The 26,028-nt window shown below is 42.3% G+C and overlaps 1 protein-coding gene across 2 annotated transcripts in view; it reads left to right on the top strand.

The window, feature by feature from the left end:
- LOC132873426 (metal transporter CNNM4) overlaps nt 1–26,028 on the top strand; it is a 77,077-nt gene that overhangs the window by 19,224 nt on the left and 31,825 nt on the right. For both annotated transcript variants that reach the window (XM_060908971.1, XM_060908970.1), the window contains exons 4-5: nt 197–366; nt 24,263–24,359. In XM_060908971.1, the coding sequence (XP_060764954.1) occupies nt 197–366; nt 24,263–24,359 (267 nt within the window). The remainder of the gene's footprint in view (nt 1–196; nt 367–24,262; nt 24,360–26,028) is intronic.

The following is a 26,028-nucleotide window of genomic DNA, read 5'->3' as shown; positions in this document are numbered from 1 at the left end:
TTCATTGCATCTTCCCTGTTGAATTTTAATAAGTAATAATGATAAGTTGTATTTATGTAGCGCCTTTCTCAAACTCAAGGTCGCTTTACGTAGGTCAAACACCTGAAAGGCTTTTTATTTCTTCCAAATAATTTGTGCACAAGCACTATATAAAACCACACACACACAATGAATTTTATTCATTTATTTTCCTCAGAGGTGAGCCTCTTCAGTCCACTACAGATCTCGGACAAGATTTTGTTGCGAATCCTCAAGCATCCTGATGTCATCCAGGATCTCCGGTTCAACGAAAATGACAAGCGTTCACAGCAGCACTACTTGTATCAGCGTGGCAAGCCAGTTGATTATTTCATTCTCATCTTGCAGGTAAGCTTTAATTTGTAACCTGCAAATTGAGGTCCCTTGCTCCTTATTAACACATCATTGCCCATTTTATCAGGGGAAACCTGCCATATAGTTTACTTTGTATGCACACGGTTACTGATTTATAGTCCATCTGTGGCTGGATGGAATGAAACCAACAGGATCGCAGCTGCACAGATATTATTTGCGTGATGAATTATACTCCGCACAGCAGTAACATGGCTGTAGCATCTATCGCAGGGGTGGGCAATTATTTTTTTCCATGGGGCCGCATGAGAAACAGAAAATTTTGTGGAGGGCCGGACCAAAAGGCTGAACTAAATTCTGCATAATATTAATTGTATTTCTTTATCTCATCTCATCTCATTATCTCTAGCCGCTTTATCCTTCTACAGGGTCGCAGGCAAGCTGGAGCCTATCCCAGCTGACTACGGGCGAAAGGCGGGGTACACCCTGGACAAGTCGCCAGGTCATCACAGGGCTGACACATAGACACAGACAACCATTCACACTCACATTCACACCTACGGTCAATTTAGAGTCACCAGTTAACCTAACCTGCATGTCTTTGGACTGTGGGGGAAACCGGAGCACCCGGAGGAAACCCACGCGGACACGGGGAGAACATGCAAACTCCACACAGAAAGGCCCTCGCCGGACCCGGGGTTCGAACCCAGGACCTTCTTGCTGTGAGGCGACAGCGCTAACCACTACACCACCGTGCCGCCCTGTATTTCTTTATATAAAGCAGTAAATAACATTGTTTTTACAAGCTGCTAAGACTGGTAAGAGTATGGAAAAAAACGAGGTTGTCTTACAAAAAATGTCATTTATTCAATCAAATTTCCCAAAACAATGGTTAACAAAATGTGAACGTTTGCACCATTTTTTTTTCAGTCACATTCACCCCAAAACACAATCAAGACATCACAATATTGTCTTTCTACTCCAAATATCAAGCAAGATACATCATATTATAATAATGATGCCCACAGTTGTAGTTTAATCACCTCATTTGGTGTTTTTCAGTTTTTTATTTGTTCAGTGAGAGAAATCTAGTCTCTGTCGGTCTTTAACGAGTGCATCAGAGTCAGGTTGAATGTCTGAGGTGGAGATGCGAAGCACAGCTGACAGATGATCATCAGTCGATTCGGTGAAGGAATCGGATCTTTTTTTTTTTATTGAATTCAAACATAAACAGAATTATTTTATATTACAACATAAAATCACACCTCCTCTGAAAATATAATCTAAAAAGAAAACTTAACTTGTATACAATATATGTAAAATGGAAAAAAACCCCGAGGGGTTTATGAAAGGATAACTTCTGCTATGAATGTGTACAGTATATTTGCATGAGGATTGTTTATATATTTCAGACATTTTTGTAACAAGGACAGTTCATTCTTAAAGGGATAGTTCGGGATTTTTGACATGAATCTGTATGGCATCCCCATCAATAGTGTCGTGCAAACACACTGACCTTACCCCTGACAGCATCCTGTGAGTCCAGTTCTTGTCCAGTTTTGGTCCAGACGAAAGTAGTCCGGCAAGTTTGTTGGGGTCACGAAAGTAAAACGTTTTTCGTCTCAAAACAGTATGTGTTCAAAAGAGTGATATATTTGCATCACAAAACCGTTGCCAAATAAAAAGTCAGACCTCGAAATCGCTTGGCACTATTTTCTCTCCCTTCTTATCACTGCGCGCTGCCGCCAGGTGACAGCGAAACGCAAACCCACTAAGCTGGTGGGAGACCAAGGCTGCACTCTATCCACGGCTTACACACGTGATGGCACGGAGGATGTGTATAGTGGCAGCATCTGTCCCCCAGAGAGGATCTTTTCAAAAGCAGGACAGATTATAACTGAGAGGAGAACTAGAATCAGAATTAACTAGTTAATTGCAGCAATTAAAGGAATAGGTAGGAAAAGGAAGGCGCAAAGACACCGCGCAGTGCCTGAAAACGGGTTTTCAGGCGCTGCGCACCCGTATTCAGGCGCTGCGCACCCGTATTCAGGCGCTGCGCACCCGTTTTCAGGCGCTGCGCGGTGTCTTTGCGCCTGCAGCGGTGCTTTGCCTGTGCTGTGGCTGAAAATAGTTCCAGATATAAATTGGTCTAGTAAATCCCTTCGTGTTAATTTGCATTGATATGTGTACTCGATGTGAATGTACAGGTCATGAGAAATAATTATAAAAAGTCTTGAGTTATTTAATTCACTTTTGCAACGACATGCTAGCTGGACACGCCGGATTACAGCGACTAGGCTAAGCTAAGCTAACCTGGGCGTTTATAGATCAGGGCAATGGCTGGGTCAGCTACAAAACGCTTTGGCTCACTCATCCAACTCTAGGGACTGCAGGGACTGACTCAGTTTCATCTGGGGGTGGCGTACTCCTTTAAATCAAAAATAAAATCTCAGGAGCCGAAAGAGCCGGCTCCTTATAGTAAGAAGAGCCAAAAGAGCCGAAATTCCCATCACTAGTAAACAATGAATGAAACAGCCGTGGCTGTCACCTGGCGGCAGCGCGCAGTGATAAGAAGGGAGAGAAAATAGTGCCAAGCGATTTCGAGGTCTGACTTTTTATTTGGCAACGGTTTTGTGATGCAAATATATCACTCTTTTGAACACATACTGTTTTGAGACGAAAAACGCTTTACTTTCATGACCCCAACAAACTTGCCGGACTACTTTCGTCTGGACCAAAACTGGACAAGAACTGGACTCACAGGATGCTGTCAGGGGTAAGGTCAGTGTGTTTGCACGACACTATTGATGGGGATGCCATACAGATTCATGTCAAAAATCCCGAACTATCCTTTTAAGAGCAGGCCATGAAGGGGGGGATTTGGCATATCGACACTTGTGTATGTAATATTTTGTAAAAAAAATAATGAGATTATTCACCAAAAAGTAGGAATCAGATCTACAGATCGGCTCGGGCTCCGGCGCCTGCTGGTGACGTCACACGATGTGATTGGCTGGACCGTTTGAAGGATGACGTACAAGTTTGTGGTTGGTCTGGACAAATTACGGAAGTAGTTATCGCGGGATTAGGTTTCGTGGGATTTCATGTCATGTTCATGTCGCGCGCATTGCGTATTTTTTTAACACAACTTCAAAATAAAAGCAATGCACATTCAGTCCATGCATGAGGTAAAATTAGAAAATATGTTTATTTTGTAATTTCTAATTAACCTTACGTGGGCCGGTCAGAATGAACCAGAGGGCCGGATGTGGCCCGCGGGCCGTAAAATGCCCAGGTCTGATCTATCGCGTATGTGTTTTGCTGGTATGAGTGTATCGGGCACAGCAGCGTCACTCAGGTTTGTAAACAACTCTGTAAACAGGACTGCTGGGCTGAGCAGTCCACTAAACCAAAACTATCCAGTCCACATCAGTTCTGTGGTAACTAGTGTGAGGGGAAATTTAGTGGATGAACATTCCTGTTCTCTGTGTTTCTGTGTGTTGAGCTCAAGTGGCCTAATATACTGAGAGAGATGTTTTTTCCAATGTTGTAATCGCTTTTCTGTGGCCTTGGTGGTAATGAGCAGGGTGCTTGAGTTCGTCCTAACTACGCATCTTCTCATGATGTAACCACCTTTCCTGACCTCGGTGGTGATAAGCAGGGAGCTTGAGCTCTCCCTAACTCGCATCCGCCTGCACATACCAGAGCACGCCAGGTGCACGCTTTAACAAAGCTTCATAGAAAATCTTGAGCCAATCACGTGACGCAGTGAGCAAATGCTTTCAGAGTATAATAGATAACATTCCTAAAACACAACTCGGAGTGCGCGTACTCTCGGCATCATCAGAAGTGGTGTCGTCTTCTATTCTTCTCTTTCCTTTCCTATTTTATATATCTTTTATATGATCTACTATAATCAGGGATGAGAATTTTCCGCCTATTGGCGGATTTCCGACTTTTTCAGACCAAAATGATCGTTTTTGAGATCGATGTAAATCCATTGAGAAATTTTTTTTTGGGGGAGGGGGTATGATTAACGATCTGTGGTCACCTTATAACGCAGACATCCCAAGTCTTCCGGAAGTTCCGGGAGTCTCCTGCATATTGATAGAAGCGAGCAAGAGCGTGCACGCACAACATTAAGGTCTGCATCACGTATCTTAGAATGTGCGCGCGCGAGGGAGACTGTGTGCAGTGTTGCCAGATACTGCTGACGTTTTCCAGCCCAAAATATGTTCAAAACCCGTCAAAATGCACTTAAAACCACCCAATCTGGCAACACTGCCTGTGTGCCTGTTCATGTAGCGCATGCCAGACAAAGAGCATCTTGATTGGGTTACTCAGCAAAATAAGCCAATCAGCTTTCAGTGTGGGCGGGCTTTTATCTCTTTTCTCGAGGACCGGAGTTTTCAGTTGAGTCAGTGCGGCCTACAGGATCGGCATGGCAGAGAGAGAGCGCGCGCCCCCAAAAATATATATCAATTACACGTCATATATAAGTGTGTATCTTTTATAAATGGGGTTAGCTTATCTAATGTAGCATGTTGGGGAGAATCATAGTATCGTATCTATATTTCTGATGAAATTTTAAGTATGATAGCATGTATAACTCTCCTACTTATTGCTCATTTCATAGGGGGACGGAATTGCTGGCATGTGCCGCGCGGGAGCGTCTGCCCAAATTTTTTAGGCCGAGATGAACTTATAGTTTTTGATTTAAAAAAAAATTTCCAATATGTAATGCCCATTGTACATGCCTGTTCTTTAATTCAAAATCACCATCTCGATCTTCAAATTGACCATATGGTATCTGTATTACATTACACAACATCCTGTCCAGATTAAACCTCGTTAGTACACACAACAGTTGAAAGGGAAGTGATTAGTGATGTTGAATTTTGCCTGCTTAATATGCAAGACCTCCTGCTACCATGATAACATCAGAAGAAAGCTTAAGAGAATTATATGACAGAACTTTTTTCTGGTTTGCACTTCATTTTAAAGGATTCGAGTATTCAAAGACATGAATAGCAAAAATGCAGAAATGTACTGTAGAGCTCGTTTATATTAAAAGGTGCATTGATTTTTTGAAAACATCAAATGTGAATTGATTAATATGGTACAAGAGACTTGTTTTTAATCATTTTCACCTGGGAGTCCACCAAGAAGGGGAATTTATTTCCAAATAAATTGCAAATTTTTGCTGATAAAATTAATGGTTTTGGGGTAAAAAAAAAAATAGCCAAAAATCATTAGCCCCACCCCTTTTTTTCAGACTTTTAAAATATTTTTCATTCTCATCCCTGATTTATTGGTCTATTGTTCCAAAACCCAAAAGGTTGCACTGAACATGCTGAAAAAGTCAAACAAGGTGGGATATGATATTTAAGAAGGAACACTTGTCATGATACAAAAGTTTCAGTTGATGGCATGTTGAATTGGGATATCAACTTCGAGAAAAATACATATATTTCATTGCTAAAATTAATGGGTTTTGGGTGTTTAAATCGCCAAAATCCATCAGCTTCGCCCCCTGGTCCCTCACCGAGACGTTGCCCCTGGACCCCACTGGGGACCTGCGGGCCGCCCCCCCGCTACTTTTCAGATTTTTTTCTCAACATGTACTCTCATCCCTGTATAATAAATGACTGAAAAGACAACTGCTAAGCGTTCTGAAGTGTTTATTAGAAATTTCCATTACACTAGCCACTGATGATAGGCTAGAGGATGATTAGTGCAGTGTGTGTATGAGGTAAATAATCAGCTTTAGCCTCAGCTTTAACTGCAGAAAGTAGATGTGTCTAATAAAGTAGACAGTAAGAGTGTACAGTTTTAAAAATCCCAGCAAACACATAACGAAGCACAAAATATGACAATGGAGATCCCGGACCGTCGAGCAACTGAATTCATATCTCAAGCCAGAATGGAAAAGACTTTCACTTTCAAAACGTCAACAGTTAGTGGCCTCAGCTTCCAAACACTTACTGAGTGTTCCTGAAAGAAAATGTGACGTTACACAGTAGTAAACATGCCTGTCCCAACTTTTTTGGAACGTATTGCTACCATCAAATTCAGAATGTGTGTGTATATTTGCAAAAACAATGAAGTTTATAAAAGGATTTGCAAATCATTGCATTCTGTTTTTTATTTACGTTGTATAAAACGTCCCAAATGTTTTGGAATTGGGGTTGTTGTAGTAGTAATAATTACACATTTATTATTTATTATTATTATGGCTACTGCCTCAGAGGCAGAGCCACTATGCTATTGTGTTGTAAGAGTGAGTGTAACAATAGTGCACTGCGCATAGGCATACAGGTGTTCCTATTAAAGGGCATATCATGGGTAAATTCAGGAGCAAGATCAATGTAATTCTCCTATTTTATATTAAAGGGCTGATGACACGAACATGACTCTATGCAATTTCTTAAATCAACTATACAACATGGCAAACGTTAGATTTCTGTTATAATTACGTGAAAAGAAGCTGTTGTTACGCAAATATCCAACTTTTAATTGCACAGTGCAAGAAAACTGGGTCCGTGGCTCGCAGCCATGTTGTGACATCAGCGGGAGAACACGCTGCGGTTCACTGGCTGTTCTACTCTGGTTCTACTCAATGGAAAGGGCGCATGAAAACGCCGGTGAACTCTCTAGTGCTAGCTCTTCCTCTTCTGGGAGTCTAGAATTGTGTTGATCTCTTCCGAATAGAATCTATGATAGCCTACCCTCTTTACCCTTTGCCTCTCGTTGCTAGGCAGCAGTTACATGAAAGCCGCAAGCTTTCACAAGCAAATACATGACTGATATCACGCCGACTTTATGATTACATTTATGATTATCATGTAGAATCTATAGCTCTACGTACCTTTATCTTATGTTGTTTCACAACACATGTTCTGACAGGAGGACTGTCTTTGGATCCGGCATAGCTACTAGTAGACCCCCTCTGGAATACTGGCAGTGTTGCCAGATTGGGATGAATCCCGCCCAGTTGGGCGGTTTCAAGTGCATTTTGAACATATTTTGGGCTGGAAAACATCAGCAGTATCTGTTGCCAGATACTGCTGATGTTTTCCAGCCCAAAATATGTTCAAAACCCACCAAAATGCACTTGAAACCGCTCAACTGGGCGGGAAACCTCCCAATCTGGCAACACTGTGTAGGCACTGCTGATGGTAGTAACACACGTTTGTGCTGAACTGAACACCCAAGAGATTCTTTTAAGCTGGGAAGGGTGTCAAAACAATCCAAATCGAAGTGTTCAGAGCACAGGACGGATGTTGGTGAGGGCTCCCACTTGTCACGAGTGCGCCTGACTTGCTTCACCCACTTCGCATGCAGCTCGGGATCTCTGGGAAACTTGAATAAACTTACCCCATCCTTGTAGGTTTTGGAGCAAAAGCCGGCAACACAACGTGATATATATATGTATATGTATAATAATAATACTAATAATGACAAACTGAACACCTGTCGCATCAACAACAAACTGGTAAGTTAGGAGGAAGGTTCTTTCGCTGACGTCATATAGCTCCTCCTCCTCATTCGTCTCCTGGGTGCTGCAGCCCCGTCAAATTTGCCCAAATAGCCGCGTTTTTTATCATAACTTGTAAAATAGGCGCCTTCGTGAATTAATATATGGATCATCGGGAATTACTTCTTATGTTATAAAACATCGCCAAAGATGTCAAAAACGTGTCATCAGCACTTTAAACTTTGGTCAAATATCTGTCACATTTTGCATTTTGTGCAATTTTTTTTACCTTGCGCAGTACCAGAAAAATTCAGTTGAAATCAAGCCATTTGAGGCGAATTGGTCCGCCTCTGAAAAAACTTGGCATTTGGATTTCCCGGCAAACATTGATTTTCGTGACGTAATGTGCGGGACGCCTCCCTCTGAATCCTACGTCAGCGCTGGTTTGCTTATGAGAAAACGACCTGGTGGTTTTCTGCAAATTTCTTCAACGTTATCACGTAATTATTAAAATGGTTAACAGATGTATCGTAGGAGGGTGTAGCAACACCAATCTTGATGGGATTAGTACTCATTGTTTCCCAAAAGACCGGACAATGAGAGAGAAATGGGAGCGCTTGGTCTACACAGGCTGTGCACTGAAACCGTGCAAAGCTCTCGCAGCCTGCTGGCGCTTCCGCAGGTGACGTCACGAATCTGGCTCCAGACTCCCTTGGGATTTTTCCAGACGCGTTTTGTTATTTAAATTTTTTCTGCTGTAGACAGATGGCCTTGTGCAAAATTACCCTTTTGGATGAGTGTGTAAAGGGATATACTTTCATATAAAAAAAAACCCCGAAATTGGTCCAGAATATGCACTTTAAAATGGCCGGTGAGTGTATACGATTCGGTTCACCATCCGAAATAAACGGACTAGACTAAAGAAATCGCTTTCAGACACGTTTATGCTTACAGAGGGAAAGTGCATTCCTATTTTAAAATATACTCCAAGTCGTCCCCCTTTTCCTCGCCTTCTTCGGCCAGTGGGCCCCATGTGTGATGTCGATGTGACGCATTTCTGAGTTGTTACAGGACGTTGTCAAAAAGAGTATTGAGACGACTGAGCTCTAGCGCTGGGCCTTTTCCGGGAAACAAGAGTTTGGGTCATGGTGACGGCGTGTGTATGTCAGCCTCGGTTCAGAGGTTTCGGTTTTGAAAACTGTAAGAGTAGAATAATATAAAGTACAGACACTTATGCCGCTTTTCCACTACAAACGCGGCTGAGTCGGGCTGAGCCGTGCCGTGCTGAGTCGGGCTGAGCGGGGCTGTTGGAGTTGCATTTCGACTACAACCGCGCTGAACCGTGCTGGCTGGAAGTGGGTGGACACATTGGGTGGAGTTAGCGAAAGTGGGTGGACGTCACGTGATGTCGTTAAGCAGCGCAAACAGTGACATCAGTGAGCTTTTAAGCGGTAGTCTCACGACCCGAATAGTAAACAATAAACATGGAGGACATGGAGTCGTTAGTGTTGCTGGTCTTGGTGCTGTGGCTTGTTGTCACCGACAACGCGGACAGATACTGGCTAGAGCGTATAGATGAGGCGAGGCGCATAAGGCTTCAGAAATTCTCGTAATTCGTAATTCTTCTCCTTCCGGGTTTGCGGTGTTTACAGATCCCAGCGCGCTCGCGGGGCGTGTGTGGGCATGTGAGGACACTCCTCCTCACCAATCAGTGCACAGGGGAGTGTCTGCTCACGCCCCCAGCCTCACTCGGCACGGCTTGGCTCGCTTCAGCCCCACTCCAAAACGGTGCGAGTTTTAGGGGCTAAGCAGGGCTGAAACGAGCTGAGTCGTGCTGGTTTTTGGTAGTCGAAACGCGAGCCGTGTCGGGCTGAAGTGAGCTGAAGCGAGCTGAAGTGAGCTGAAAAAGGGTAGTGGAAAAGGGCCATTAGTATATTTTACTTCTGTGACTGTTTAAATTGTTCATTTTTGGATTGCGCTTAATTTTTGCGGCTACTGCCTCATAGAGTAAATATATCTCATCTCATCTCATCTCATTATCTCTAGCCGCTTTATCCTGTTCTACAGGGTCACAGGCAAGCTGGAGCCTATCCCAGCTGACTACGGGCGAAAGGCGGGGTACACCCTGGACAAGTCGCCAGGTCATCACAGGGCTGACACATAGACACAGACAACCATTCACACTCACACTCACACCTACGGTCAATTTAGAGTCACCAGTTAACCTAACCTGCATGTCTTTGGACTGTGGGGGAAACCGGAGCACCTGGAGGAAACCCACGCGGACACGGGGAGAACATGCAAACTCCACACAGAAAGCCCTCGCCGGCCACGGGGCTAGAACCCGGACCTTCTTGCTGTGAGGCGACAGCGCTAACCACTACACCACCGTGCCACCCAGAGTAAATATATATATGCGCTATATTTACTGTATGGACATGGGATCAGAAAACTATTTTATTTATGAGCAGTAGCCACATGGACCCATAGGGTTTTTTTTATTATTATTATTATTATTATTATTATTAGAGACTTTCTCAAACTCAGTGTTGCTTACTGTTGGACTTTGTAAACAAGTAACAAAGACACTAATGCCGCTTTTCCACTACCAACGCGGCTGAGTCGGGCTGAGCCGTGCCGTGCTGAGTCGAGCTGAGTGGGGCTGTTGGAGTTGCATTTCGACTACAACCGCGCTGAACCGTGCTGGCTGGAAGTGGGTGGACACATTGGGTGGAGTTAGCGAAAGTGGGTGGACGTCACGTGATGTCATTAGGCGGCGCAAACAGTGACATCAGTGACCTTTTAAGCGGTAGTCTCACGACCCGGATAGTAAACAATAAACATGGAGTCGTTAGTGTTGCTGGTCTTGGTGCTGTGGCTTGTTGTCACCGACAACGCCAACAGATACTGGCAAGAGCGTATAGATGAGGCGAGGCGCATAAGGCTTCAGAAATTCTCGTAATTCTTCTTCTTCCGGGTTTACGGTGTTTACAGATCCCAGCGTGCTCGCGGGGCGTGTGTGGGCATGTGAGGACACTCCTCCTCACCAATCAGTGCACAGGGGAGTGTCTCCTCACGCCCCTAGCCCCACTCGGCTCGGTTTGGCTCGCTTCAGCCCCACTCCAAAACCGTGCGAGTTTTGGGGGCTGAGCAGGGCTGAAGCGAGCTGAGTCGTGCTGTTCTGAGGTAGTCGAAACGTGAGCCGTGTCGGGCTGAAGTGAGCTGAAAAAGGGTAGTGGAAAAGGGCCATAATAAGTATCACATACAAACATCTTGTGTATATAATGGAGACCGTGTGTCCAAACGTTTGACTGGTACTGTAGGTGCTTGTCAGGTGTCCACAAATCTTTGACTATATATAGTGTATTACATTGTTAGTGGTAAAGCATAACTTTAATTCTGTAACTTTTATATTTATATTATTACTGAATACTAATGGGTTGTCATGTCAAAAAAAATCACAAGGTCATATTACTGGCTTTTTTTTTTTTAATCTTATCTAGAACTTTTATGTAAATTGTTGAAGAATGGACCAAAACTAGCCTGTTTGTTTACAAATGCCCTTTCTAACTAGCAGTCTTTTGTCCGTGCAATTTGTGTAATCCTATACTGTATATGTTACCGTTAGTGATGGCTCATGGCTGTCCTTCAGTTGGTGTCGTGTTGCACAGTGAGGGTTGGTGCAGCGTTTATGACCTTTTTATAGATTGTATTCACAAGGCCTGCCCTTCACTATTGATCCCTCTTGCATAACAGAGACAAAGTCCTGCTGGCTTGTGAGCTCGTGCATCACAGCACTGCTTGCACCGCGTCCTGCACAGACGCGCACAATAAATCAGTGCCTTTACTGGTCCTATTTTAGCAATAGTACAGTCAGCTAAGAAGCTCACAAAGAGACAGACACAACCTCTTATATACTGCATATTTTAGGCAGACTTTTCATGTTGTAGTCCAACGTGCTCTGTTACCAGTGACACAATATGAAGAATTACAACCCCAATTCCAAAAAAGTTGGGACACTGTGTAAAACACAAATAAAAACAGAATGTGAAGATTTGCAAATCATGGAAACCCTAGATTTCATTGAAAATAGTGCAAAGACAGCACATCAAATCTTGAAACTGAAATTTAATTTATTTATCTATTTATTTTTTGAAAAATATATGCTCATTTTGAATTTGATGTCAACACATTTCAGAAAAGTTGGGACAAAATACTGAAAAGGTTGTGTAATGCTTTTAAAAAAAAACTAATTTGGTTAATTGGCAACAGGTCAGTAACATGATTGGATATAAAAAGAGCATCCCAGAGAGGCAGAGTCTCTCATGCCCCTTTTCCACCAAAGCAGTTCCAGGGCTGGTTCGGGGCCAGTGCTTAGTTTGGAACCGGGTTTTCTGTTTCCATTGACAAAGAACTGGCTCTGGGGCCAGAAAAACCGGTTCCAGGCTAGCACCAACTCTCTGCTGGGCCAGAGGAAAGAACCGCTTACGTCTGTGGGGGGGCGGAGTTGTTAAGACCAACAACAATAACAAGACCGCGAAAGATCGCCATTTTTAAGCGAAGAGAAGCAGCAGCTGTACAAACGCGAAGTCATTTATTATTGTTGTTGCTGCTGCTGCTTCTTCCGTGTTGTTTTTGCTTCGATATTCGCGCCAAGGTTTATGCAAACGTAGCGACGTAACTGACGTATACAGCGACGTAATGATGTAGCTTCCCTTAGCACCGCGAGCTATGGAAAAGCAAACTGGTTCTCAGCTGGCTCGCAAGTTGAATGAGTTGTGAACCAGCACCAGCACTGGCCCCGAACCAGCCCTGGAACTGATTTGGTGGAAAAGGGGTATCGGAAGTAAAGATGAGGAGGGGTTCACTGCTCTGTAAAAGACTGTGTGGGTAAACAGTGCAACAGTTTAAGAATAACATTCCTCAATGTAAAATTGCAAAGAATTTGGGGATCACATCCTCTATGGTACATAATATCATTAAAAGATTCAGAGAATCTGGAGAAATCTCTGTATGCAGGAGACAAGGCTGAAAACTGACATTGGATGCTTGTGATTTTCAGGCCCTCAGGAGACACTGTGTTAAAAGCAGACATGTGTCTGCGGTGGAAATCACTGTATGGACTCGGGAACAAAAACCATTGTCTGTGAAAATGGTTCATTGCTGCATCCACAAATCCAAGTTAAAACCAGATATAAACAATATCCAGAAACACCGCTACCTTCTCTGGGCCCGAGCTCTTTTACGATGGACTGAGGTGAAGTGGAAAATTGTCCCGAGGTCTGACGAATCAAAATGAGAAATTCCCCTTTTTTAAAAGAAATCATGGACACCGTCCTCCAGGCTAAAGAGGAGAGGAACCATCCGGTTTATTATCAGTGCACAGTTCAAAAGCCAGCATCTGTGATGGTATGAGGGTGCATTAGTGCATATGACATGGGTAGCTTGCACATCTGGGAAGGCATCATTAATGCTGAATGATATATACACATTTCAGAGCAATATGCTGCCATCCAGACAAAATCTTTTTCATGGAAGACCTTCCTTCTTTCAGCAAGGCAATGCCAAACCGCTTTCTGCACACTTTAAAACTGCATGGCTCTGCAGTAAGAGAGTCCGGGTGCTAAACTGGCCTGCCAAACTTTTCACCAAACTTGACAAAAGGCTTTGTTATATGTCGGTAGTGCACATTTTTTATTTTGTTCAATTCGGTCGCATTTTACCAGAGTTACAGCCCTTGTTTAACAACCTTGTACTCTGACAATTTCATGAAGGTGTGCTTGCCTTCTGACATCAACTCCTCTCACAATTTTTGGAGGAATTTCACGGAACTTGGCAGGATTCTTTGTTATATGTCGGTAATACGCATATTGCAATTTCGTTCAATTCAGTCGCATTTTACCAGAGTTATGGCATAGTTGCCAGCGGGGGATATTGTGCTTTCAGAGCACTCTTGTTAATTGTTAACTGATTGAATATTAAAAAATACAATCAATCAGTGTTTCATCTGAGTGATCCGACTTACCGTTAAATCTACATGCATGTTCGCTGTTCACACTAGGTCAGATCTGCAGAAGTTTTAGGTATTAAAAATCCCAGGAGAACTAGGCGGTAACACTAGTTACATAACTATTAAACATTCAGTATCAGAACGACACAAGGATAAAATCAGAATCTGGAAGGCAAATGAAAACAAATGGTCTTGTTTTGTAAAAGAACATGAGTAAATGAAATGTGAAGGTACACTCTAGGCTTTCCTAGTTTTGATGCAAGTATTTAAAACCTTGATCTGTAATAAGGACCTTCCTTATGATTTATGTCTGAAGTGGCCTTAAAAGTAGACGGCCTTTTGATTTCATAAAATCGGTGAAATTTAGTTCCCTCTGAAATTTGGTCATTGTGATATCTATTTGTTTCTGTAATATCAAAAAAGGGGAAAAAAAGCAGAACATTCTGTGGCTGGGAAGTTATTTAATTTGAGGGGATTCCCGAGCAAATAATGTGCATGAAATCGCTCGCTTTGTGCAATCAAGCAGACAGAGGAAGTCCACCAGTGTGCGCATGCACAGGTTTACCTGCTGCTGCTGCTTCTTTTCCTTCTTCTGTTGGGTTTTCCGTCATGCGGCATCCAGTGTTGCATTACTGCCATCTACAGGTTTGCCTTGACCGTGCACTGACAGTTCCATCATTCTGTCGCTAAACGAACAGTTGATCACACCGAGGTGCTCGCTGACCGCCGATATTTATTAGTTTGGTCCTGAGTTTACTCCTGAGTGAAGGTATCAATGCACTGTCGAAGCGCGCAGAAGGTGTTAGTACGCCTGTCATTATAGTGCGGACTTTCCATAGCATAGAAAATCGCTGCGTTTCAATTTGTGTAACTGAACTTGTTTCATGTCACTGGTCATATAAACCTATGTAAACAGGAAAAACGTGGAAGAGTTTGGTCGCATCTAACTACAGCCCCAAAAAATACCATTGGCCATACTGAGCCTAGCTACATTGCTAACAGGAGTGACAGCGCGTCTGACTGCGTCTGACTGGGAGGTCGCGCAAAGTTCGGACAGGTACGGAGCAGCTCGTCTTAATTCAGATAAGAGCATATTTCATTATGGAAGTAGGTTGGACTGTTCCTTTAACCTGTCAGAGTGTGCCAAAAAAAAAAAAGAAAAGTTGACGCATTCACACATTCTCCATTATACGACAGCACTGCTGAAGGTCAGAAGGTGTTGTTTAATTTTCTCTAATAGTAGCTTGGACAGTAGTTTAACTGCAAGATGAAACATTATTATTATTATTATTATTATTATTAATAATAATAATAATAATAATAATAATAATAATAATCCTGGCGACTTGTCCAGGGTGTACCCCGCCTTTCGCCCGTAGTCAGCTGGGATAGGCTCCAGCTTGCCTGCGACCCTGTAGAACAGGATAAAGCGGCTAGAGAGAATGAGATGAGATGAATAATAATAAGCTTTTTCTAATTATATCTGTGGTTACTTACACAGAGACTTCTATAGTGGACGTGACAGATTTTAAAATATGTGTAATTGTTGATAAGGTTTAGTTTTTCCATATGGGAATGTGTTTTTTTTTTTCTTTTTTTCCCTTCATGTGCTCTAAAAAAAAAAAAAATCAGCGCACCATAGTAGGTAACCAAATTAAAGGCGATTTGACCACAGTAAGTACTTAAACCTATTAATAATGAACTTGTGATAATTAAAAAAATATATCTAGCATTAGGTCATTAGCTCACCTTAACTAAACGGACTCATGACTATATTTAATTCATTGACGAGGCCCAAAAGTGTGTTATCTGTGCAAACAATTTGTGTTGTAAGTTTGGGTTCTGTCCTCTAGTGCCCTCAACGCATTAACACCTTTCTGTATCATCATCTCATTCATGGTTCTGATTTGCTGGCAGCGCTTTCAGAAATTGTGTGTGTAACCGAGCTGTTATTAATGTGTGTGTCTGACCCAGGAAAGCAGAGGTGAGAATATTCCAATCGTGTGTCATGGAAACGGATACCCATATCTGGTTTCTGGTTTTCTGCGGGGAAACTTGTAACTGGGGCAAGGAGATGCGAAAAATATGAGGACTGAGACACTGAATCCTGTGTGTGTGTGTGTGTGTGTGTGTGTGTGTGTGTGTGTGGTCTGCTGCCTGCATATACACTATTCATGGTGCGATCAGGTTTCTTAATCCTAGGATTACTGCTCCCACACCTCTTGTAAGGTTTGTATCATATAGCCTGTTTGAAAGTAGGCAAACCCAGTTTGATGAAGCTATAGGAGCTGGATGAGTTCATATCGACACTCTGGTGTGATGCAAAGAACAAGTTGCAGATGATTGTTGGAGTTCGTAATGTAAAACATTTATGCTTAACGACTAGATTAAGAGTTACTTTGCAAATAAAGGAAGAACTAGTGTTACCCAATGTTTGTCATTCCTCTCTAGTATGACGGGTTTTGAGTTGAGCCGACTTGACAGGGCTCGACGTTAACTTTTAAACCCACTTGCCCTGGGGGGCAAGTGGGGGTAAATTTCCACTTTCTCCCCCACGATTATCACTTTCCCCCTATTTTGCGAGATCTACTTTTTTTTTTTTTAAGGAAAACTATAGAATAGTTGTGAATTGCAATATAAAATGAAGATTACACATTGAGTTGAAGTTTGGTTATTGATTTAAGTTTATTATTAAGTTTGGTTATTGGTTACTTTTTTATTTGTAACGGACAATAACAATTGTATCCAAAGTAGTTTTTCCTTCCTTAGTCGATTTATTTCCATTTCACATGCATGTAGCTGTTGTTGTAAAGTTCAGTGTGTTTGTGTAGAACTCTCTGACTGTAGGTTCATTACTCGGTAATGTAGAAATCATAAAATAGAAATCTATAACAAAGTTTGTATGAAGAAAACAATAGGGTGCCAAGACTTTAACAGTACTGTGTTTGAGAATATAATTTCTCTCATCCACCTCTAGGTTTAAAAAAAAAAAAAAAAAACACGCTGTGTCATGACAGACAGGATAATGTTTAAGTTTAAAATTATTATTTAGTGTGCAGGTTATGGGTGTTTTTATACAGACCTGGCAACCTGTAACTGAATCAGTGCAGCCAGTCTGTCATGACGCAGTGCGTTTTTTTTTTTTTAATAAATAAATCTGGAGGTGGATGATAAAAAAATGATATATAAATATTTTGCACAGGACTGTGTTCCTCTGATAACAAACAATTGATGAAAATGAGTCATTTTGATAGTGATATATGTGAGGCTAAAAGTTGTGGTCACACAGTAGATAAACATTTGACTGTCACACCTCGACACAGCTCGAGCTCGTTGCGCGCGCGCTTGGGACCCGGTCGTTATGGGAACACCTGACACTGATTTGAGCGCAAATCAGCACGCACAGATAAGGAAGCTGTTTTCACAGAGACTTTGCGAAGCAGCATCACGGTCACGTTTGTTTCTAGCCATGTTTAAATACTCTGCTTTCCGTTTTGCTTTTGTTAAAAAACAAAAACACTTGGAGGACGCTCTGGACACTTACAGTAATGCATTTATGTCTGAGGACTACAGCTGATTTGCTAACTTTAGGACTGCAGTTGTCATGAACAGTTTTGCACTCAAGTTTCCATCAATGAGCATTTTATAGCTTCAACAAAACAGACTTCATGATAAAACTATAATGATTTTCCTGGTTACACTTTGACTCTATAGGATACAGTTATAGAAGCGAGTTATTTATAATCGCGTTGTCTGTTATCACTCAAATGAATCCGGTTCCTCTCGAGGTTTCTTCCTCGTGTCGTCTGAGGGAATTTTTCCTTGCCGCCGTCACCACAGGCTTGCTCATTGGGGATAAATTAGGGCTAAAATTAGCTCATGTTTAAAGTCTTTAATTCTCTGTAGAGCTGCTTTGTGACATCAACTGTTAAAAGCATTATAAAAATAAACTTGACTTAAAGGTCATAGGCAAGGGTTAGAGGTGAAACGTAGAGTATCAACTTTATTGTCTAGAAGAATGACCCAAAAAGCGAATTCAATCTTCCTGGTGTCAAATTTGCACCCTAAAATTGAATAAAACGGTTGAAATATACTGTTTTTCCCAATTTTTGAAGGTTTGTTTACATCTCACTTATGTGCACTTTCACCACCAGGGGACCGTCGTCATGACGCCATTCAAGGCAAACAGACTGGGAGGAGCTCTGTGTTTACTTGCGAACCGAGCACACGTGTACGGACTTTGGTCGTGAGAGGTTGTGTAAAATGTCTGAAAGTGATAGCGATTTTGAAGTAGGAACTCTCCAAATTGAATATCGAGAGGTGAAACCATACATGTATGAACCTATGGCCGTTGCAAAGCAATCGGTGAATGTGGCTCACTGGTTTGACCGTGCGGCCTCAGAATCGGACAGCGACTCAGCCGACTCTGATTGCGGTGACCTCGGACCTCAACAAGACTCGCACCCAAACGATTTATCCTGGTAGTTATGATCAATTCCTACTTTCGTCGTAATACTAAATAAAAGCCCTTTTGAAGAATAATTAAACCGCCCTCCCTAGTGGATATAGGTAATGATTACTGGACAGTGCGCCGGTAGGCCACATTAGCCTGCCATCCACGGCATTATACTATTTATAGCCACAATGATTGTACAGGATCCCTCAGGATTCTTGACTTGTCAATTGCAAGCAAAAGTAAAAATATTTACCTCCAATCTTCTCCTCTTTGCTTGAGTGTTGCTGTTCCATTTCTTCTTTGACTGCTTGGTTTTGTTTCATTTGCACAATCCACTCTCTCTGCCTCGTCTCCTCTTCCGGAAAAAGCCAACCCGCTCGCTCTGCCTCTTCTCCTTTTTCGGAAAAAGCCAACCCGCTCACTCTGCCTCTTCTCCTTTTCAGAAAACGCCAACCCGCTCGCTCTGCCTCTTCTCCTTTTTCGGAAAAAGCCAACCCGCTCGCTCCGCCTCTTCTCCTTTTCGGAAAACGCCAACCCGCTCGCTCTGCCTCTTCTCCTTTTTCGGAAAAAGCCAACCCGCTCGCTCCGCCTCTTCTCCTTTTTCGGAAAAAGCCAACCCGCTCGCTCCGCCTCTTCTCCTCTTTTGGAAAAAGCCAATCCGCTCGCTCTGCCTCTTCTCCTCTCTCGGAAAAAGGTAAAAACTTCTTCCTGAACCGGTCCCGTTGTTACAGTTCACTGCACAACAATAAGGCATGGGGTTTTTCTTTGGAAATTCCCAAACGCATGTCTGCACTCAAGCCAAACGGCAATGCAAGTCAACGGAAGTGGGCTCAACTCTAGGGTGCATCAGTTGCCCTCACGTTCATAAAATCTGATGTATTTTTATTTGGGTGTTCCTTTTCACCAATAAAGACATCCTGTAAAATTTTTTGACCATATTCAAAAGTGGCGGCACGGTGGTGTAGTGGTTAGCGCTGTCGCCTCACAGCAAGAAGGTCCTGGGTTCGAACCCCGGGTCCGGCGAGGGCCTTTCTGTGTGGAGTTTGCATGTTCTCCCCGTGTCCGTGTGGGTTTCCTCCGGGTGCTCCGGTTTCCCCCACAGTCCAAAGACATGCAGGTTAGGTTAACTGGTGACTCTAAATTGACCGTAGGTGTGAATGTGAGTGTGAATGGTTGTCTGTGTCTATGTGTCAGCCCTGTGATGACCTGGCGACTTGTCCAGGGTGTACCCCGCCTTTCGCCTGTAGTCAGCTGGGATAGGCTCCAGGTTGCCTGCGACCCTGTAGAAGGATAAAGCGCTAGAGATAATGAGATGAGATATTCAAAAGTCTAATGGTGGCACCATGAGGTTCATTTTTTGCCAAAAAACGCTTACCGTAAAATACCAAATAATAGCCCAGGCTATTATTTGTCTCAATCACGTAAGAGACCCGGCGCGTATTAGAGACTAGGCGACTATTTGGAACAGGCGATTAATTCCTTCTTCACAAACACCTTCCCCAAAATCTACCTCAAAACGGGGAAAAATCATTCTCAGATAGGCCTACTTTTAACCAGTATAACTTACAGTTTGTTTAGAGTTAGATTACAGATAGCACGGTGCCGACTTCGGGGAATTTTGAAGACGCAGAATGCATCTTCGCATGGCACAGTCGGGGTGGATAAAGGATAAATCACACACCTTTTCCTGTTAATGACTAGTTAAGTGCATGCTTTACAAAATAATCAAGAAACTACACCATTGTCTGTGCGCAGCACTGTGATTTAATTACTCTGCAAAGTTATGGTCACTTGCTATCACCCTCACCCATGCAGCCTCCACCCTTTGCGCTTCGCGATGTCTGTCAATCTGAAATTGCATGGAGGGCGCGACGTTGAAGCAACATAATTAGGGTGCGAAGTGTCAAACCAAAGGGTTTTTTCTTATGCTGAAAAATAAGTGACCTGCAGTGGCTACATACTGTCATCTTGCATTCTCACGTTTCTCTCCAAGACGTCTCCCTATTTGGCCGATATGAGCCTATTCCCCGAGTGAGTTGGTACGGTGGCTCGACCCCGTAGAAAACTTAAAGTTCGGATGAAAGTTAGTTGAATAGGTTACTGACTTGTAGGCCTACATGTTGCCTGCCTGACGCGTGCTTCTGCCCAACTTGCACGACAGATTACTTGTTGAAAAGGCCCCTTGGATTAGATTGGCCGCGAGCAGACTGAAATGCATGTTAGAACGCTCTCACCTTTTTTGTAAAGCGTCTTCCAGATCCGAATGGGTAAGGGCAAGTGAAATGGTATAAGGTCTTTAATAAAACTCAGTGTGTGCTTTGACGCATGCATTCGGCAATTTAGGTCGTTTAACAGAAGCAGCAGTCCAACCTTGGAAACCCGCAGTCCTCAATGTCACCACACACGCTGGCTTTCGTTGGGTATACCCAAAGGGGTATTCCTCATTCGATGACGTAAGTGATATCCCACACACCCATGTCAAACGTAATTGGCTAAGACATCTGTCAAAAGTTACGGAGTTGCATTCCTCAAGAAATATTACGGTAGACCAAGATTATAACATTGAAATGGCATGTTTATTATCACGTAACAAAATGTTGTAAACAGTATTGTAGAAATAATTTCATTTTTCATTCATTCATTCATTCATTCATTCATATTGTTTCGGTAGAAAACTATGCAATGCAAAATCGTTTAAACACCAGAAAACCAGAAAAGTGCTGGGCCTACAAACACTCAGACACGTGAGCACATTGTAACAAAAGAACAACTCAACTCAAAACTGATTCGATAGCCTGTTAAGTCCATATCCTTCCCTCACTCATCCTCATCCTCCTCCTCCTCGTCCTCCTCATCATCTTCCTCCTCCTCATCATCCTCAACTACCAGTTCATTGTCAAACGCTTCACCCTCATCTTCTTCATGTTGCTCATCTTCTCCATCATCCGCATCCTTCTGGGCAATTGTAGTGCGCCGTCTGGAGAAGTTATTGCGTTTGAGGAAGCGATTTAACCACCCAACATCCCTCCTCTCGGCCATCGCTTACGGTGTTGTACACTTCTTTGGCCTTTTCTCTGATTAATTTTCTCGAGACCCTCTCGTGACGGGCCCTCTTGGCCAGCACCCATTCTCTTATGCTAACCTCTAGCTCCTCGCTAGCCTTCTTCCTGCCCCCGCCTGGTAGCCGTGCTTTGCTGCCCTCCTGCGTTGAAAGACGTTGCAAGTCATCTTTCTGCTTCCTCCACTCCCTGACTCTTTTGGGGTCCACAGAAAAATGTCTTGCGGCCGCTTCTCCACTGTTGTCCTCTGCATATTTTACTACGGAAAGTTTAAATTTGATATCATACTTCTTATTTTTTCGCGGTGGCGCCATGATGAACGTCTCAAACAGCTAGCACAATGCTATCTGAGGTAAAAAGAATGTTTTGAAGAAAGAAGCCTCAAGATTCTAGATAGAACGTTCGGACGCTTTTTTTTTTTTTTAGACCCCGGCGAGTATTCGGAACCGGCCTTTATTTGTCACAACACACGCGTACACCCGGCCGTTAAAGGGAACTCGGCGGTTAATTGGAACTCGGCTATTATTTGGTATTTTACGGTATTTTATGTTTTCGTGTAAGGTTTGAATCACAATGTTGGACTCCATTTATTGATTTCTTGTGACCCAGAGATCATGTTAAGAACCTTTGCAAAGGATTGAGAAGCGTTAATGTGATTCATAATACATTTGTATTGTTTAAAAGTAGTTGAACAATGATTCAATGAACAGCTAAAACTCAAACTGTGCTTGATAATATATTTAGAATATGTACTAAAAATGTGTATCTAAGATATTTGGTATACTCTATAAGGTGCCATAATGTTTCATGAAAAGTGATCGAAATTTTGTCATAAAAGTCATAAAATAGCAGCTTTTTCCATAACTTCAGCTCCTGGTGCCACCATTAAACTTTTGAATTTTGTCAAAATATTTCACCCAGTGTGTTTTCTTACCAAAAGGAACATAAAAACAAAAATGCATCATGATCGGAGGAACTTTTCATTTTTAAGGGGCAACTGATGCACCCTACTGTAGATGTGCCTTTTCATACTAAGAAATTTGAGAAGTTTAAATTTTTCATGTTTCCATGGAAACAATTTCAGACTTAGTCTCTCAGGTTAGTCTTGGGGTAGGTTTTGTTTCCGGAGCAGAACTTAAAAACTATGAGTGGTATGGTCTTGAAAGTTGGTATACGTGTTGATTCAGTAATGTACTAGTGCATCTCAAAAAATTAGAATACCATGAAAAAGTTCCTTTTTTTCATAATTTAATTCAAAAAGGTAAACTTTCATATATTCTATATTTATTACATGTAAAGTGAAATATTTAAAGCCTTTTTTTGTTTTAATTTTGATGATTATGGCTTATAGATCCTGAAAATCAGAAATCCAGTATCTCAAATTATTAGAATATTCCCTAAGATCAATCAAAAAAAGGATTTACAATACAGAAATGTCCAACTTCTGAAAAGTATATTCATTTATACACTCAATACTTGGTTGAGGCTCCTTTACCATGAATTACTGTATCAATGCGGTGTGGCATGGAGGTGATCAGTCTGTGGCACTGCTGAGGTGTTACTGAAGCCCAGGTTGCTTTGATGGTGGCCTTCAGCGTATCTGTATTTTTGGGTCGGGTGTTTCTCATCTTCCTCTTGACAATACCCCATAGATTCTCTATGGGGTTCAGGTCAGGCAAGTTGGCTGGCCATTCAAACACAGTAATATCATGGTCAGCAAACCATTTGGTAGTAGTTTTGGCACTGTGGGTAGGTGCTGGAAAAGGAAATCAGCATCTCCAAAAAGCTTGTCAGCAGATGTAAGCATGAAGTGCTCTACAATCTCCTGGTAGATGGCTGTGTTGACTTTGGACTTGATAAAATACAGTGGACCAACACCAGCAGATGACACGGCACCCCAAATCATCACAGACTGTGGAAACTTCACACTGGGCTTCAAACACCTTGGATTCTGCGCCTCCCCACTCTTCCTCCAGACTCTAGAACCGTGATTTCCAAATTAAATGCAAAATGTACTTTCATCTGAAAAGAGGACTTTGGACCACTGAGCAACAGTCCATTTCTTTCTCTCCTTAGCTCAGATAAGACACTTCTGACATTGTCTCTGGCTCAGGAGTAGCTTGATATTAGGAATGCGAAAGTTGTATCCCCTTTCTTGAAGATGTCTGTTCGTGATGGGTCTTGATACACTGACACCAGCCTCAGTCCACTCCTTGTGAAGCTCTCCCAAGTTCTTGAATCAACTTTTCTTGACAATCCTCTCAAGACTGCAGCCATCCCTGTTGCTTGTGCACCTTTTCCAGCCACCCTTTTCAGCAATGACCTTTTGTGGCTTACCCTCCTTGTGGAGGGCATCAGTGATCATCTTCTGGACAACAGTCAAGTCAGCAGTCTTCCCCATGATTGCGGTTGTGTGTACTGAACTAGACCGAGAGATATACTGTGTTCATACTGTTTTACTCAAACTCGAAATGAAAAATTCTAATATTTTGAGATGGGTTTTTTTTTATGTTTTTGTACTGTATGCCATACTGATTAAAATAGAAAAATGCTTGAAACATTTTAGTTTATGTGTAATGAGTCTATAATGTATAACTTTCACTTTCTTAAATAACTGATGGAAAATATTGAACTTTTTCACAATATTCTAATTTTTTGAGCTGCACTAGTATATGTGCCTTTTGATACTAAGAAATGTGAGAAATTTTAATTTCTAGCTCACCTGGAGCAAAGGTCCGGTGGGCTCATGCCATGATCTGCTGAGGTCAGTGTAAAGAGGTCGGGTTGGTTTCCTGCAGCAGAACTTGAAAAACGTGACAAATAATATCTTGAAAGTTGGTATATAGGGCAGAGTATATATGACTCCTGTCTTGTTCCCCCCCCCCCCCCCCCCCCTTTTTCTTCTTTCTCCTTCCTCCTCTCTTGTTCAGGGCCGGGTAGAAGTGGAGGCAGGCAATGAGAACATGAAGTTTGAGACTGGTCCCTTTTCGTATTATGGAGTTATGGCATTAAGTACATCATCCTTCGGTGAGTCTTTTTCACATGGACATCTTGTCTTGCATGTTTCTTGTCTTTTACACTGTGAAAGGAACAACAGACATTTCTTCAGTTTGTCAACTGGTTTGTCAGAATTACACTATGTAAGATTGTGGGAACTTTCCTTCTCTGGTAGAAAACTGCCATTGCAAGTTACTTGGGGAACAATATTTCATCATGTGGGATGTGTTGCACTCTTCCTCTACTATGAGTATTATTCTCATGGCTGCAAATGCATGTTTTTAGGACATTAACGCTAGCCTTTTTTTTTTTTTTTTTTAAAGGTGGGTGTCCCAAACTGCATAATGCATATTTACTAGAGCAGCGGCTACAATTATCGACACCTTAACGATCTTTTGGCCGTTGCAAAAGTAGAAAAGACTTTCAATATGTAAATTGTGCATGAATAATTACTCAAACTTCCACTGGAAAAAAGTTGATTCCCAGTTACTGAGCCTATCAGATCATGTGACACCGTTCCACAATTATTGACACCTTTTGTCCACAATTATCGACACCGTTCCACAATTAGACACCCAGATGATTATTAAAAAAAATTGGTATGTGGTATTAAGTTAACAAAACAGTTTTTATTTAAAATTTGTTTTACATAGACTTTAGGACAAAATCTCTTTTATATAAATATATCGATGTCAGTGTTTACGTAAATGAAGTAATTCTAATGTTTGTAAACGAATGAACTGATAATGTTTAAAGTGCTGATGACACGTTTTTGACATCTTTGGCGATGTTTTATAACATAAAAAGTAATTCCCGATGATCCATATATTAATTCACGAAGGCGCCTATTTTACAAGTTATGATAAACACGGCTATTTGGGCAAATTTGACGGGGCTGCAGCACCCAGGAGACGAAAGAGGAGGAGGAGCTATATGACATCAGCGAAAGAACCTTCCTCCTAACTTACCAGTTTGTTGTTGATGCAACAGGTGTTCAGTTTGTCATTATTAGTATTATTATTATACATTTTATATAATATATTATGCCTTCGCGTTGTGTTGCCGGCTTTTGCTCCAAAACCCACAAGGATGGGGTAAGTTTTTATTCAAGTTTCCCAGAGATCCCGAGCTGCATGCGAAGTGGGTGAAGCAAGTCAGGCGCACTCGTGACAAGTGGGAGCCCTCACCAACATCCGTCCTGTGCTCTGAACACTTCGATTTGGATTGTTTTGACACCCTTCCCAGCTTAAAAGAATCTCTTGGGTGTTCAGTTCAGCACAAACGTGTGTTCCTACCATCAGCAGTGCCTACACAGTGTTGCCAGATTGGGAGGTTTCCCGCCCAGTTGAGCGATTTCAAGTGCATTTTGGTGGGTTTTGAACATATTTTGGGCTGGAAAACGTCAGCAGTATTTGTTGCCAGATACTGCTGAAGTTTCCCAGCCCAAAATATGTTCAAAACCCACCAAAATGCACTTGAAACCGCCCAACTGGGTGGGATTCATCCCAATCTGGCAACACTGCCAGTATTCCGGAGGGGGTCTACTCGTAGCTATGCCGGATCCAAAGACAGTCCTCCTGTCAGAACATGTGTTGTGAAACGACATAAGATAAAGGTACGTAGAGCTATAGATTCAACATGATAATCATAAATGTAATCATAAAGTCGGCGTGATATCAGTCATGTATTTGCTTGTGAA

This window comes from Neoarius graeffei, chromosome 25, assembly GCF_027579695.1.
Source record: "Neoarius graeffei isolate fNeoGra1 chromosome 25, fNeoGra1.pri, whole genome shotgun sequence".
Taxonomy (NCBI): domain Eukaryota; kingdom Metazoa; phylum Chordata; class Actinopteri; order Siluriformes; family Ariidae; genus Neoarius; species Neoarius graeffei.
The sequence above is the reverse complement of the archived record's forward strand: the minus strand, read 5'-3'. Positions and strand labels throughout refer to the sequence as shown.